The following is a 17,989-nucleotide window of genomic DNA, read 5'->3' as shown; positions in this document are numbered from 1 at the left end:
CCGTGGGATTGTTCGCACGAGTTACCGCGACGCTGGTACATAAAGGGCTAAGAAGGAACATGGTTTTAGTCAGTAAGAGTCTGACACTCCCTCACGCTGCACCCACAGCGGGACCATTTGATGATTCCCCATCTCCGAAAAAAGGTTTTTCTTAGTAAATGATAAAACCAAAATACATATTTTCAAAATTATATTTATTCAAACAAAATAACTGCACTTGACATTAGTTACAAACTAAAAATTGAGATTCTACACAAGTCTATGAAACACAAATAAATGTGAATTAGTACATTAATAAATAAGTGCCGCTGCTAAAATGAATACATTGTCAAAATTGCTGTTATTGTTTCCAATATATATGTTACGGGTAATGCTAGAAGGTGGAGTAAACCTAGGTTTACCCGGGTTGACTTCGTATTACCCAAGCTTCTTGGGTAAAGTCCGAATAGTAAGTGAAATCAATTTAAATTCGGGGTTTACCCATGCTCACCTAGGTCTACCCAACTCTGGCTGGGTAATGTTAAAAATTTGTCTAATTAATTAGTGAAAATGAAAATCCAAGGTCATTTTAAACATTTATTATTTAAAAAACGTACAAAGGTGATCGTAATCGCTTGAAGAGCATAAACTTGATAGCTCTAATAAAAAAAACTAATAAAGGTCGTTGTTGTTCAAATTGAAATTATTTATTTAAGCAAGATAAACTGCTGTGACATTTAGAATTGCATAATTTTCCTGCAGCTCTGCATGGACACTTCTTTGTGGCACATTTTGTTTTGCAATTACACCTTTTTAGAATTACGCCACGGGCTCGAAAATTAAGCAACACCTAACATTACCCAGTCAGAGTTGGGTAGACCTAGGTGAGCATGGGTAAACACCGAATTTAAATTGATTTCACTTACTATTCGGACTTTACCCAAGAAGCTTGGGTAATACTAAGTCAACCCGGGTAAACCTAGGTTTACTCCACCTTCTAGCATTACCCGTAACATATACAAAAAAAGTTTCAACCGACTTCCCAAAAAGGAGGAAGTTTGCAGTTCGACTGTTTCTTTTAAGTATTTATGATATAAAAAATCTAGTCGGAATCAAATCTAAATATTATTTACACAACTCAAGTAAAATCGTTTATTTATGAAAAAAATCGTGTTCATAATATTCGTGTTTTTTTTTTAATGGCTTATACCTTAAAAAGGACCATAAAATTAAAATGTCATGGCAATATATCAGGAAAAACTGATGCGAATAACTACTTAATATAAGTTCAGATTATTTAAAAATGAGACTTGATTCACGACCAGAATTTGAAAATTAATTATACAAAAAAAGTTCTACAAAAAATTCTGTAAGTATGTAAAAACATTTAGGTACTAAAATTATCAAGTCTTACAATTTGGATGGAATATTGTAAAAGCAGTCGAAACATTAATTAAGAATTTAGACTATTTAATTTACCAATATTCCCAATAACTTTCTGTTAATTTGCTTACTAAAGATAGAATTTTCACATACAGCTACATACTGTTACAGCCTTTTTATCGTCCCACTGCTGGGCTGCGGCCTCCTCTCACACGGAGAAGGATAGAGCATTAATCACCACGCTTGCTCAATGTGGGTTGGTGATTTCATACTATATAGTCCAGGTTTCCTCGAGATGTCATTCAGCTACATAGTCATATAAAATTGCTATCTTTTGTAAACAAAACTATAGATAAAATATTGAGAACGGCCGTCTTTACACCTGGGATACAAGATATTTTCAGATAGATAGTACCTAATTCATTTTGATCGTACATTTTTAATATTAAATCGACAGTTCCCAGATAGTATTCTAAATGTACAAAATTCTTCCGGAATGTATAATTACGTTAAAAAACATTATTAATTAATTTCTAAGACCTTTCTTATTAAAATAATATTTCACCAATATACAATACAGATTCATTACTTTTGAATTTTCCTAGTTAATTTCATCAATTAATTTCATTTATTTAAACAAATATACATACATGATAACCATCAATTTATACAAAGCAAAAACGTATATAAAACTACAAAAATAAATTCTCCTACAAACTATATTTGTCAAAATGTTGCCAGCCCACAAAACGATTCTACTATATTTAAGTTAGATTGCATTAAAAAGCTTACAAAATGGTACACTTTACTAAAATTCTGTCATTTTTGACATTATAAAAAAACTGTCAAAGTGCAAAAAAGCTACAAAACAAAAAAAGTAGGCTCTTAAGTATGAAGTACATAAACTATGCGATGCTATAGATATGATGAAGATATAAAAAAAAAATTGTCCTGTATAGGTACATGGAGAACAAAATACTAGCGGAGATGTCATAACGCAAAATAACCTAAGAAAGTAGCGCGACAACATGCGGGTGTTCGGGGAACGAGGAACGTTACTAGCTCCGTCCTCATACACCTTCTTTGGAATCCGGGCATTTTTTGTAAAACCAAAAATGTCTCAAGGAAGCGGAAGGCTTCGTTAGTTCACTGGTAACTGAGCGTTTTAGTCACGCCCATCGTTTGTATTTGACCTAGAAGGCGACTGACCTACTTGCCTTATGGCATCTCCACTCACCTTTCCTTCCTTGGTATAATATGTTGTTTATTGTAATTTGCTCTAATCCTATACTTAGAAAAGCCAAGTGGTACAAACTTTGACATTTCAAGGAACGACAATTTTTAACGATTAATTTTTTGTATGAAAATGTATTTTTTTCACTTACTTTCAAGCTATATATTCTATCTTTACTATAGCATCGCATAGCTTTGTCACAATCTTAATATTACAGTCAGTATAAAAATATTATAAAACACACACACGAGATACATTTGCAGGTACTTATTCTATCATTAATGTAATATTACAAGATTTTTCTTAGTACTAAGAATTCATATGGTTTTTAAGAAAACTTATTGTAGTCATGGCTGTTTTTTAAATAAATTGTGTGTAATTTAAAATAATTGAGATTCAAATAGAAATCAATTCTACTTTTCATTATAATTTTTTTAAGTAAAATTAACCAAGAATTGACTCATTGAATTGTGAGATTAGTTAGAAAGTACAAATAAATTATTTTGAAAAAATCTGTCATTGTGATTATAAAATGTAATGTTTTTCTTTTGTTGTTTTTTTGTGCAAAACTATTACTTTACTAGAATTACTTCAAAACTATTTTATAAGGCATTCCTAGCATGTCGACTAACTTTGTTATTTTATATTTTTACGGCGAGTTGAACCATTTAACTATAACGATGATAACCGAACTATTTTTAGTAGTCAAATTGCCGATGTGACCAATGCTCGGCAAGTATACGGCTGGTTATGGTTTGGTTATCGTTATAGTTAAATGGTCCAACTTGTTCTAATTGTATGTCTAAATTCATAAATCGGTTCATATCATATTTTCTAAGTTGTTTTGGTTATTTCTTTTGTTACAAAGATAATATCCTTATACAAATTATGTTTTCATAAAAAAAACGTTAAATAATATCTTGAAATTGGTATCATGATTGAAAACCAGTCATATTCACATTATTTATAAAGAAACTTATTTCTATTTAAGATTTTATGTTGTGCCCTTTTCATGCATAGATTATTTTTGTTAATATTTTTAAGGGTAGGTACGTAGGCAATATATATTTTTAAATGGAGTACATATTTTGGCACTTAGATAATATACATTTTTCATATTGATACACTGGGTTGATCTTATTTCCAAACTTAATATTTTAAGTATTCCTAATTCATAAGATTTTAAAGTAGGCCGTTATTTAAGTAATATCTAAAAACTTTGTTCTCTATGGTTCAAAATAGTACTTGGCGCTTACTTTATTTTTTAAGAAATATAATTGGTGTTTTTACAATCTAAACAGACATTAGACAGGTAATTAAACAAAAATACCAAGATACGATAGTTTTTGTAAAAAAGTCAAAGTTTTTTTTTGTAATAGTACTTATATGGTACATACATATGTGTTTTCAGTCGTTCAGCAATAAGAGGTAGTTAATATAGCTGCAATATAGTTAATAATGTTATAAATGCGAAAATAATGCTACCTGTTTCAATTTCAGGATAAACTGGTATTTTTAAAGCTGTTAAACCCAACATATTAAGAGTTGCGTCATTTTTAAAAGTACAAACATTTGTGCCACTACACATTTTAAGTGCAGTTTCAGACTAGCGGTTTAATACACGCACCAAGGCGTACTTTTGACAAAACGTGTTATTCGTTCGAGTGTTGCCGCGCTTTCAAGTTCGTGTAAGACCAAGAATCGTCATCCACAATTACCGGATTTCAACCTTGAACGTGAAAATTCAGAATAAACATTTGTTTTAAGAAAATACAGACTTGTATATTATGTGCAAAATAAGTCTTAGTAAAGTTTCTAGTCGCGCAAAATATAAGCAAGTATCGCACAAAGACGCTCGTCTGAAATCGTACTTATAGGTACAAACAAGGTAACATGTTATGGGTCATAGATTAAGTTAGTGCAATAAACAGATATGCTAAAAGATATAAGATATGTAGAGTTTTAGTGTTTATGGCTGAACCAGAAACTAGCGGGTCTGGCCGTAGACCCGGGTAGTTAATGTCTGGCATAGGCGACTCTGAAAAACAATATATATGAATTACTATGGTCCATTAAAACATTTATTATAAATTAAGTTTTTTTGTTAGTATCGCAAAACACACTAGTCCTTTTGATTATTGTTGAAAGAAAAACCTATGGTGCATAAAAAAAATGTTCTAAATTTTTTTTCTGTGGACTTAAACTTAGTTTTAAATGATTTAGTCAAAAAACCTCACACAAGAAAATGAATAAATGAAACTAGTTTTTTGAAGATTATTCACATGTCTAGTGTATTTTTTTTTTGTAAGTAACTATTTACTTTTCTATCCAATCTACACCTACACCTGGGCTCTCTAAAAAAAGTAAAAAAAAAACATCGCCAAGCGATATCGCAAAAACTATAAACATGCAGTATAGAAAAAGACATGAATATAATTAAAAAAAAATTAAAACACTCATTGAAAAAAAAAACATGCTAAAAACTAAAATATCAATTAGGGTCGGCCTATTTACGACGCGGTATGGCATTTTAAGAAAACGAGTAAAAATATAGTTTTATGCCATTATAATAAAGTTATAGTTATTCAAATTTGAATACATTAACATTCTCATTTAGACTGTATAGCCATAGCTTTTCTATTTATTCAAATTCAACATATTTATTTGCATGTTAAGGTTGTACAGTTCTTAGATATAGGTTTAGGTTCAGGGGCCCGATTCTCCTAAGTTAATAATGTCAAAATTGAATAGAAATCGAATCGCAATTGTAGTTTTGGCCTATATCGGGCATTCTGCTATTAATATAAGACCAATCGTATTCCAACGACATTCGATTGGTCTGCTATTTTGGTGATTTTGGTCTATACGGTAGTTTGCTCTACAATCATATTGCAATCGTAAATCATTTGCAGTCAAAATGATTAATTATTGAATAACAGAAAATGATAAAAACGTTTATATCAAAGAAAAAATAACGGAATGCCACATATGATTCAATCGTAATCGAGTCGGGATTGGATCGCAGTCGAATGTGAATCGTATGTTTCTTAAGTAAAATTAGGAGAATCGGGCCCCAGCTTAACGGCCTTTTGCAGGCGTTGCAAAAATTCTTTGCCATCGTATCGTAAATAGCCGACGAATACACTAAAAAAAAAACATTTTGGGTTCGACTTTTAAGGCTTGAAATTGGGAACTGTTTTTTTCTGTTTAAGCAAAAAATAGCACTGTTGTACTTTTGTTTTACTATAGCATATAGTACTTCCTTGTTGAAGAAAAATCTATGTCTTATTTTGGTGAAATCTATTTTTTTTTACAGTATCCACCAAAAAAATCGACCCACTAAAATAACAATACACACTAAAACTCACCTTTTGACAGCATAAATGATGTAAACAGCGAACAAGGACATAAGGGTGGCGACAGACGGCGCGAGCGAGGCCGCCGCCGCGAACCGCGCCGTGCCGCACGCGGGCGGACACACCGGGATTATCGACTCTACAGGCGAAATCATACATTTAGCATGCCATGCATATACATATAAAATAAAAAAGAATTGTTCAAATACGTTGGTAAACAAGGGAGATATACGCAAAAATACATAAAAAAAATATTTTATAGTTCACGCCAAACTTAATGGCGTCCCTATGTCTAGAAGTTAGCTGCAAGCCGCCATTGAGTTTGGCGAGACCTATGTATATGAGTAGTAAATGCCGATATGAAATACATAAACCTATGTAAAAGATAAACTTTATGCCGGTAGCACACCTCCGCTGCGAAACAACAACTCCGAAACCGCTGCGTGAGTTTCGCTGTGCAACAGTACTACACTTACGCGAAACTATAATAGCGAAACAGAGCGAAACCTAAAACTGAAACAGTTCATTCCTATTTCGCTCATTAAAATTGTCGATTGCTACAGACTCATCCGAGATACACGCGGAACCGCTCCAAAATGGCGGACAACGGGCGGAGATGTAGACGGCGCCTAAGCAAATGAGCGAAATCATGTTAGAAAGAGACAACGTCATAGTCAGTTTTGTACGTTAGAGCAGGGAATTTCGCTATTGTTTCGCCGCCCAACAACCCACAACTTACAGCGAAACTATAGCGGTTTCGCCCTTTGGGTTTCGCAGCGGAGGTGTGCTACAGGCATTACTGTGTTTAAATATAGATATAACTGAAAATATTATTTGTTTTATCTATAGCTTAAGGCCAAAAGATAATGCATGCTATACATGTCGAAAATTATAAAAAGATGTTTATTTAAACGAGCAAGATTTTTTCAAAATTAACTAAATTATTTTTATTTGGATTTGTACAAAGTGTGCTCATTTATATGTACAAAGATTTTATCCCATCCTATATAATGGTTGCAACAAACAACAATACAAGAAGCATAACAGCACAATAAATGCCGGATTACCATTTTAATTTGAATTCAAGGCGAACGCGAAAACAACGTGCAGGAAATTCAAATATAACAGTATTTTTGATATTTTATAAAAATTAACATAAGACACCAGGCATGATCTTAGAAACATTGTTTTATATAACACCACTATTTCGATAAATAATTTATTGAAAGAGTTTTCAGAGTAAAAAAAGGCATCAAAAATTAGTTTGAAATATACATATCATTATTGCTAACGATAAGATCACGCCACATATCTGATTTTAAATATCCATTTCTTGCAAAAGCGTTTTCACACTAGCGGATTTCTGTCACATTTAATTCCAATATCGCGCGGAAAATGCACTAGTATGAAAGCGCTATCAAGCGAAACATACTTCCATCTAAAAAATATCAACAATTCAATAATTAAATATATAAAAAGCACAAACTTACCGACTAACTCGACTTGTCCTTCATCAGTGCCCAGCTTATTCTGCGCCTTACACTTGAACAGGCCATATTGTCGCTTCTCTATAGTAATCACTCGGATTGTAGTGTCTGTGAATTCGTCGGCGGTCGCGAAATGGGAGATTCTGAAATAGTAATTACAATAATATTACATAAAGTTTGTGTGTTTGTAATGGATTATCTCTAGACTACTACAAGACCGAATAAAAAATTCTTTAGCTGTTGGAAAGCTACACTCTTCCCGAGTGACATATTCTAGGAGGAGGTCAGATATACAGTCGTTCCATGTGGCACACTGGGACTCAGCTGCCCCCTGTCAGACTGGAAACCGACCCCAATCATCATCATCATCATCCTCCTGCCCTTATCCCAATTTGATTAGTGGTCAGTGCAGCATGTTTTCTCCTTCCATACTCTTCTATTTCACAAGTAACATTCTTTCTTACCATATCTACTTTCACACAATCCATCCATTGTTTCTTTGGTCTTCCTCTTGCACTATATCCGTCCACATTCATACTCATGAGGAAACCGACCCCAACATAGTTGAAAAAGGCTTTTGCTGGTTAATAGTTTAAGGGCAGTCGGGTAAAGAGGGTATTAAATAAGTATATTTACCTGTAATGCTGGTTGTTAGACAGCTGTATTTCGTCCTTCAGCCAAGTGATGGCGGGAGGCGGGTACGCTTCTACGTGGCACTCCAAATCCATGTCGTATTGTAGAGCCTGTGAAAGAAAAAATATATACTATTTAATATTGTTGTACTTTCTAAGTTTAGAACGAAAGTTTCAATAATACATAATGTGTACTTTATTTCCTTGTGAAAAAGTTACGCCAGTCGAAATTCCGACGATCTTCTCACTTCATACCCAGAAGTGGGTAAATATTTACATGTGTTGCGATTTTAACGAATAGACAAAACGAAAATCAATATTTATCCACACACTACCATCCGAGCGACCAATTGTTATAGTTAGTTACAGCCTTTGTTATCGTCCCACTGCTGTGTTGCGGACTCCTCTCACACGGAGAAGGATCGAGCGTTAATCACCACGTGCAAGAGATGCGGGTTGCTGATTTCAGACTATATACTACCTAGTTTTTAGTTACTATAGCAATTTATTGTTAATTTGCTATAAATATTATTATAATTACTTTTACGCCCGAGACACAGGTTTTTACCTAGTTCGGGCAAATTATACATCAGCACTTTTTAGAATTAAGCAAAATATTGTAAAAATTATGTACAAAGTGAAGTAATAAACAATTTATTTATTTATACAGGGTGTGTCGTTCACAATCACATTAAATCCTATCGCATATACTTTATGATATTCTATGGCGAATTGTAAAAAAAATAACCTAATCCATTCAGTGGTTTAGGCACGGGAGCAATTTTTCGTTTTTATAATTTACAACATCATGTGTAAAGCAGAGATAAAGTTAGGAGTATCGAATGTTTTGATCAGTTGACAGCTGTCAGTTTTCAAGGGAGAATTTTAGTTGTTTGTAATGACTGACTTTTATATGGTGTTCTAATTTTCGCACATTTTTATTCTAATTACTTTGTTTGAAAAAATATTTTTTTTATTTTTACGTATTTCTCTTTTTTTGTTTTGTGTTAATCGACATATATTAACCAGTATATGAACGCATTTAATTTAATGTGATTATGAACGACACACCCGATATATAGTTAAAACAGACCTGCGCGAGCCTCGGCCTGGGCACGGTGACGACGGGCGCGAACTCGACCTCCAGGTTGATGTTGCGTCGCGCGCCCTTGCCGACGCCGTTCTCCGCCACGCAGTAATACGTGCCACGGTCCTCCTTATGTACCGTCGCGATTTTTAGGATGTTGCCCCTGGAATGTAAGGGAAAATTAATAAAATTCTGTATAGTTATATTTATTTTTTGCAAAAAATTTATACAGATGCATCCTTAGCCTAGGTATACCTTACCCTGTTAGGGCGCAGCAAATTAAAACTTTAACTTAAAACTAGATAATTGTATCACAATATTTACAAAATAATACTATTTAATTTAATTCTTTACTAAACTTACATAAATTAATAATATTGTGTTGTCACTCATTTAATTCATAGACTGAACATTATTTTAAAGTAAACTCAATCTATATTTATGTCACCGGAAAATAACAAGGCTCGTAAGTTGATCAATTTTCTAAGTAGTTGATCAACTCTCGGAAAATAATAAACGGCATTTGAAATGTACTATTTAACGTATGTATTTGAGTAAGTTGATTAATTTACGGCTTAAATCATTATGCTTTTAAATCATCCGAAAAAGGCGAGGTGTACGTTGATTGGTTAAAAGCTCTATGAATAAACACTTACTAAATGCTTATAATTCATGCTGTCGACCAATCAGAGAAAAGTGTATTAAGTGACGGATAATATGTACCGTCAAATAATACACTGGGCAACGATTGGCCCATTAGTGGATGATTTAACTTGTAGCAATATTGTTAATTATTAAACTACGGCTAAGTAAGGTTCCGTAAGTTACCAATTAGCTAAAATTCAATGCGTTACGTTACATTTACCTGTAGATAGATCCGCCGGTAGGTAAAATGGCATTGTTCTCACGACGCCACGAGATCTTCGGCGGCGGGAACCCTCCGGCGTAGCATTCCATTTGTACGCCTAATTACAAAATAAACTATTTTAAATATAGCCTACATTTCTGTTAACTTACGGCCAGTTTCTTCATCAAACATAAAAGTCAAAGTAATGTCTAAAGTAAAGGTAACGGTCAAATTAGTTTTTTCAAGGCTAAAGTGACAGCAAAACTAATAGAAAAAGCGAATTTGACCGTTACTTTTACTTCAGACATTATTTTGATTTTTACTTTGGATTTTACTTTTGATGAAGAAATTGGCTGTTATTTTTTTTTTATAACTCTATTGAAATAAAAGCGTCGTATGCTACGTCACAGGATTTAGATATTACATCTTCATTGATTTTGCCGGTTATTAGTTTTATAGGTACTTACAAAAGTGAGCTCGAGTGTAATACGACCAAGTACCAATGACAGTTTTCATTAAATAAACAATTCTTAGATAAGTGCTACGTGATTCAATAGTATGATAATCTTTGCATAGTATGAAAAGTTAACTTGCAAAACTCGCACTAGGTTCTCAGTTTCTTTATGTAAGCACCCTATTTGTATTAAGACCCAACTTCCTACAAATAGGACTAGTAAGTATTAATAACTATTGAATTGGTACTCACTTTCTCCCTCGTTAGCTACAATAGACCTAGTAGAGTTATCAGAAATGATGGGTGGTCTCCTAACTTGAAGTTCCACTTCAGCTGTGATCTTGTTACTGACTGACATCAAAACTTGGCACTGGTACCAACCCGCGTCATTCTCTTGTATGTCTTTTATCTGTGGGTAGAAAATATGGTATTAATAAAATGTAATGAGGTATATGGCCGATGGGGTCGAAAAGTGCTGGAGTGGAGACCACGGACTAGCAAGCGCAGCGTAGGACGTCCACCAACAAGGTGGACAGACGACCTTATAATGGTCGCCGGAAGGCGCTGGATGCATGTCGCCGGAAGGCGCTGGATGCAGGTCGCCTCCAACAGGTATCTGTGGAGATCTAAGGGGGAGGCCTATGTTCAGCAGTGGACGTCCTATGGCTGAGATGATGATGATGAATGAGGTATATCAGGTCAATGTACTTATTATCAGTTTCTAATGAGAAAAATAAGTGTTTGAACAGGTTGAAACAAAAATATTAAAAAAAACCGGCCATGTGCGAATCGGACTCGCGCACGAAGGGTACCTTACCATTATTATAAAACGGACAAAAAATCACGTTTGTTGTATGGGAGCCCCCCAAAATATTTATTTAATTCTAGTTTTCTAACTATCACGGTTCATGAGATACAGCCTGGTGACAAACGGACGGTCGGACAGAGGAGAAAACAATAGGGTCCCGTTTTACCCTTTGGGTACGGAACCCTAAAAAGAAAAGTAGGTAAAATAACTTACCGAAAGCGTGTAAGTGGCTGTCGCATCGTCAAATCTTAGCGAAAACCTCGAATCCTTGATGATGAGCCCAGCATTTGTGGAGAGTGGAATAGATTCTACTGTCTTGTACGAGTCGTATTTTACCTGGAAAAAAAAGAAACATTTTTAGTTCATTTATTTATTTCTCAACATATTATTTAAATTTTTAAATATTAAACTATAAAAAAAAACATTAAAAAATAGATGGCCACCGATATCGGGCACAGGGTCCAAGGTACCGGTTGTTAGGTTCCCAGAGACAGAAACCTCACAATACGCGCCGTATCAAGGAGTACTGCCTTCTGAATCAATCCCTTGATCCAGCCGCCTAACGAGAGCCTCCTGAGGTGTTGGTCGAGGCTCTTGGCTATTAGACCATTGGCCGTAACGACAATCGGCACAATAACAGCCGTGTTGACATTTATTTTTAGATTTTAAAGCTAACTTCCTACTGCGGTTTCATCAGCGTCCCAAAGGAACTATTTCCTGCACATGGATAAGACCTAGCCTGTGTCATTCCAAGTTAAAACCTACATTAACTGATTACTGTTACAGCCTTTTTATCGTCCCACTGCTGGGCTGCGGCCTCCTCTCACACGGAGAAGGATTGAGCATTCATCACCACGCTTGCTTAATACGGGTTGGTGATTTCAGACTATATAGTCCAGGTTTCCTCATTGGTGTCCAAGACATCATTAGAAAGTACATACAAACTTAGAAAAGTTGCATTGGTACTTGCCTGACCTGGAATCGAACCCATACCCACATACTCGAGAGGTTGGTTATTTACCCACTAAGACACCACGACTTTCAATGATTAAATTATTAAATCCTCCTTAAGTACATACATTGTTTTTACAAAACAAATTGCAAAAGTAACACAACAGATCCTTGAATCAATCAAAAGTAATTTATTTAATAGTCTGCTATTTATAGATTCAGACTTATATTTCTTGTTATGGTTCCGTACAAATGAAGTGCATCATCTCCCGAGCCTGTTCCCAACTATGGTGGGGTCGGCTTCCAGTCTAACCGTATTCAGCTGAGTACCAGTGCTTTACAAGAAGCGACTGCCTATCTGACCTCCTCAACCCAGTTACCCGGGCAACCCAATACCTGTTTATTAGACTGGTATCAGACTAACTGGCTTCTGACTACCCGTAACGACTACCAAGGATGTTCAATGACAGCCGTGATCTACAGTTTAACGTGCCATCCGAAACACAGTCATTGGTGTCTGAGATACATACTGAAGGATCTCTATATTGTACTAAATTACTAGTATGACAAAGTATTAAACACGGTCTTAGAAATCAGAGTAAATATGAATCTTTTAGTCTCAATAGAAACGTCTTTAGATGTGGTCATTTTAAAGATAGTTCCTACAAATTGTGTAAAAACTTGTATTTATACAAAGTGCAATTACAGCTGTAAAGCAAAAATATTATGTAAGTATTTTAAAACTACTTTTACGGATTTTATCGCGGTTATATTAATATTATTTTAATCCCGACGTTTCTGTTCCTTTATAAAAACTACGAGTTAGGTATATATCGGGTGTGTCGTACGTACCTAATCACATTAAATCCTATCGCATATACTTTATGATATTCTATGGCAAATTGTAAAAAAATACCTAATCCATTCAGTGGTTTAACCACAGGAGTCATTTTTCGTTTTCATAATTTACAACATCATGTGTCAAGCAGAGACAAAGTTAGGAGTATCGAATGTTTTGAACAGTTGACAACTGTCAATTTTCAAGGGAGAATTTCTGTTGTTTGTAATGACTGACTCTTATATGTTGTTCTAATTCTGGCACATTTTTATTCTATTTACTTTGTTTGAAAATTAATATTTTCATTTTTACGTATTTTATTTTTTTTCTTTGTGCTAATCGACATATATTGACCAGTATATTAACATACTTAAATGGTGTTTCTTCAACTAATGATTATATTATACAAAGCAACAGTTATAAAATGTATAGTTATTTATAAACAATAATAAATGTATGTATAAGTTTGCTGTTATTGTCTTGACAATGATGACATACTATGAGAATTATTATCTACATCCTGTGGGTTTACATTTTAGGTAAAAAAATGTTTCCTGTTTATTATCTTCTAGATCCGCCTAGAGTCCGGTTATATTGCGTTTCCAAGAGAATTCTTCAAAAGCCCGGGATAAAAACTATCCTATGTTCTTTCTCAAGGTCAACTCTATCTCTGTACATATATTTTATTAAAATCATTTCAGTGGTTTAGACGTGAAAGCGTAACTGACAGACTGACAGACATACAGACAGTTTTACTTTCGTATTTATAATATTAGTAGGGAACAATGTGGCAAAAAAACTATGTAAATACAATTATAACAACTAAATTAAATAATTAACTTACTATTTTAAGCAGTAGTTTATTCGTAATATGTATTTGTGTAAAAAGTCTTATCAAAATGGTTTATCTTTAGTTAAGTGGCAGTAGTAGTAGTTATGACAATTCCATGTCAGAGCCCAGAGGTCATTAAGCAGATTAGAAAAAACTCTAAACACCAGAGATTGCTAGGTAATTAAACCTGCTGCTCCCTTGATAAGAAGTGCCTACTCCAATGGAGTACATTATAGTATATTTATTTTATAAATAAATAAAAATCATTTAATTCAGGTCCATAACCCATTAAAATGTTTTAAATTTTTTAGGTATTATACTGCTTACACCACAAATGTCAGAATTACATGCAAAATTATTTTATTTTATGAAATTGAATTTATAATTAGAAATGAAACAAATACAAATTACTGATGTATAAAAAAATGTCAAAAGGTTTGGTCATACATACCTAAATGGTCAAATATTTTAATGAAATTGAATTTATAATTAAAAAGTCAAAAGCATACAAAAATGTCCAAAGAAAAATATCATAAGATACCTAGTTGTAGATGAAAGATTTTCTCTGGGTTGCTGCCTCTCCAAAGCTAGGGGGATTGGCCCATACTCACTGGCCATATGAGCATATGAGCGGCATATGAGCTATATTATAGCTATATAAAACTACATATTATATTATTATGAAGAGTAATATTTAGGAACTTACCCAAATAACAGGGAAGTCCTGGGCATAATGGACGGAGCAGTCCAAATCCACCTGACTGCCGATATCCCTGATCTGTTCTTGAGTAATATGAGATATCGTCGGCGTCCTCTGTGCTGTTGCTGTGAACAAAACATTGAGTTATATGAAGACATCTTGTAATTCCCAGTGGTATATTATTAGCGGGTCTTGTTGGGGACTTTGTTCCACCACTTCTCCCCAGCAAAAACACATAGGAAGTGGTGAAGGGCGGTCGTTTTGGGGGCTGTCTTTTGTAAATTTGGTGTACAAAAAGTGCTGATTTTCAGCCTACTTTGAATAAATGACTTTTATCTTTACGTATCTTTATAACAGGGTGTCTTTGGTAGACTTTCAAAAAGTGCTGATTTTCAGCGTACTTTGAATGAATGACTTTTATCTTTATAAAGGTATTCTTCTTGACCTTCAATCTAAGACAATAACTGCAGATTTCAATAAACAATCTATCCATTGTTTTTATAATAGAGATTGTCTGGCATATGTACTTTATTATATGAAACTAATGTTAAAATTCAATCTCTGAACGGACAATGATTATGAACCGGGGCTGAAAGTTACTTTATTCAATTTATTCCTATATTTGAGACAACTGGGGCCCATAATAATAATACACACAGCCATGGTACATAAAGGGCTTAAGAAGGAACATGGTGGGTTTTAGTCAGTGAGAGTCTGACAATCGATCATGCTGCACCCATAGTCGGAGGGTCAGCTTGTAGATAAGTTGGCCGAAGTCATCAGACAGTCACACAGTTGATCAGTGGTGGTCAGTTCTTGGATGGTTGACCAGCAATGTGACTTCCTAAGAGTCTCAGGGGCTCCTTATTTCATTATATTTGTAGATTTTGGTTTATCCAGGTAACTGGTTGAATAGATCAGATAAGCAGTTGTTCTACATAGAATACTGATTCAGTTGATAGATCATAAGTTTAAGCAATTCTTGGCTCGGTCCGTGAATGGATGACTATATACGTTATAACGAGTTCTTTTGTGTTTCAGAAGGCGCGTTAAATATTTGTGGGTACCGGCTATCGGTGACTAATATATTGTATTGTTCTACTATTTACTTAAGTACTATAATTTTAAATCAAATAGCTCGATTGATTGTAATGATTTAAATGATTACAAATCCCGCAGAAAATACAGATATTTTAATTTCGAGTACCTCTACTCTTTTGTTTTTTTTAATACTGTTCACTTGAGATGATTTAGAATACGCGTTGCCTAAATCTCAAGTTATTAACATGAAGATGCGTCTCCGGACGAATTAACTGAGCATCAAAATGTTATTTATTAAAGTTGTAATGAAATAACGAAAAACAACAACTTGGGCGTGTCAATAGTCAACATACAAAAGCATAAAATAAAATGCCGTGTATCACAGAAAATACGGCGATCTACGCCATTTTAGTCACATAAAAACACAACTTTAACACTAAATTACATTTGTTTACTCACCAATTGATGAAAAGCACAGTAATAACGTTAAATAAACGTAATTTTTGAACTCCATTTTTGTAACACGCATCAATAATCACTTCTAAGTTCCAGCCACAACAGAAAACTTTGATTTTTTTATTCCGTTTGAATGATTCTTTTGAATGAGAGTGAATGATAAGTATAGTTTAAGTAACAGGGATATATTTTTATTTTTAAAGCAACAGAACGCCACTTCTAATTCATTGTTACATAAAAATGGTCTAATAACAATTTAATTGATAATTCTTAATATTTTTGCGCTTATTTTTGTGTGTATTTTCCTTAATAAATACTTTTCGGTTTCTTATTCATTCATAAGCTGGCCACACTCATTCATTTTTACACCATTCAATTCACGACTCTCATTCATAAAATGAATGAATGGTTATATGCAATGCCACGCCTTCGCTGTCGATAAAACAGTGCTTATTAGTGTTTCTATTCGCCGGTAGATGTCAGAAAACTAAATTTTGTATTCGTTTTAATTTTTGGCACTAGATGGCAGTATTCACCTTACCAAGAAATTTTAATATTGTTTTGGTTTCTGAATATAAATAACATTTCAAGTGTTTGTTTAAAACTAGATGAACCAAAAGTGGACAAAGTTGAGAAGATCTTTTATTTAGGTATTGAACTTATCTCACTGTTTATTTACCTTCTCAAAATTAAGAGTCACAATGAATTGTACTTTTTAAAGTAGGTAAGTACACAATTAAAATTACAAACTTCACGATAAGCGGATAAAGAGATTAGTAAGGGTGTGTGGTAAATATTAGATAATAGTTACCATATAAGAATTATCAAATACTAATCTAGACAACATAGCCCAGCGGAAAAGTATTTGAACATCTTTGGAAGTCGTTATGAGTAGTCAAAAGCCAGAAAGTCTGACAACCAGTCTTACCAAGGGGTAGGTATTGGGTTACCCAGGTATGCCCAGGGTTGGAGAGGTCGCTCCTTGTAAAGCACTGGTACTCAGCCGCATTCAGTTAGACTGGAAGCCGACCCCAACACATTTGGGAAAATGCTTGGGAGATGATGATAGCGCAGAGGAAAAACTCTTTGAAATGGCAATGGCTGTCGGCAAAACCTTTGAAGCGCCTCTTCTCTACCCGACTGTGCAAGGCAAAGGAGGGTAATTATTTGTTTATTGGCCCATGTACAATAAAAAAATCTTTGTCATTTTGAAGTTTTCAAATTACTTTGTTGTTACAGCCTTTTTATCGTCCTACTGCTGGTAATGATTTATAGAATAGAAATAGACAAGATGGGTCAAAGGTTATTCACGTGACTTTCATTCCTCCTCATCACTCTTTATCGTGATATTTATATCACGCCATCATTTTCTATTTATACTCCAGAGTTAAGGAAAACAACATTTACTTATCTGTTACTAAGCTATATTATTATTGATCATAGAAAACAAAATGACTAGCGGATGTGCCATAACGGAAAATCTCCTAAGAAAGTAGCGCGCCAACATGCGCGTGTTCAGGGGACGAGGAACGTTACTGTCTTCGCCTTTATACGTCTTTTTAAGATCCGATCATTTTTTGTAATACCAATAATCTTCTACAGATGTCTCAAAGAACTTGAACGACTCATTAGTTCACTCGTAACTAATAGTTTTGGTCATGCGCTCCAAACACATTTAACCCAACTCTTCTTGTTTTTTTTAAACATTTTTCTTTACGAACAAAGACTCAATGAAGACTGAGCTCCGTCGACGCCACGCTGACCACCACGACTATGCCAAGCGCGCCAAAATGTTGTTTCACCGGAAACGCCACCAGATGGCGCGCTTGCGTCTCGTTTAGTGTCCGTACTAATGACCGTCTCCGACATATATATATTTTTTAATACAAAGAATTTTTATGTAA

General features: G+C 34.2%; 1 protein-coding gene across 2 annotated transcripts; it reads right to left on the bottom strand.

The window, feature by feature from the left end:
* Positions 1-173: 173 nt before the first annotated feature.
* LOC110382210 (lachesin) lies at positions 174-16,247 on the bottom strand. Of its 2 annotated transcripts, XM_064042643.1 has the most exons (10): positions 16,089-16,247; positions 14,595-14,713; positions 11,481-11,603; positions 10,712-10,868; positions 10,024-10,123; positions 9,165-9,321; positions 8,076-8,182; positions 7,443-7,582; positions 5,965-6,091; positions 174-4,634 (listed from the first exon to the last, which is right to left on the bottom strand). In XM_064042643.1, the coding sequence occupies exons 1-10, from the start codon at positions 16,156-16,158 to the stop codon at positions 4,613-4,615; spliced, it is 1,122 nt and encodes a 373-aa protein (XP_063898713.1). In that variant the 5' UTR covers positions 16,159-16,247; the 3' UTR covers positions 174-4,612. The 2 variants fall into 2 exon arrangements, with proteins under 2 accessions (XP_063898713.1, XP_063898714.1); XM_064042644.1 differs by lacking the exon at positions 5,965-6,091.
* Between the last annotated feature and the right edge of the window lie 1,742 nt (positions 16,248-17,989).

This window comes from Helicoverpa armigera, chromosome 29 (genome assembly GCF_030705265.1).
Source record: "Helicoverpa armigera isolate CAAS_96S chromosome 29, ASM3070526v1, whole genome shotgun sequence".
In the NCBI taxonomy this organism is placed as follows: Eukaryota; Metazoa; Arthropoda; class Insecta; order Lepidoptera; family Noctuidae; genus Helicoverpa; species Helicoverpa armigera.
Note: the sequence above shows the minus strand (reverse complement) of the source record. Positions and strands in the feature narration are given on the sequence as shown.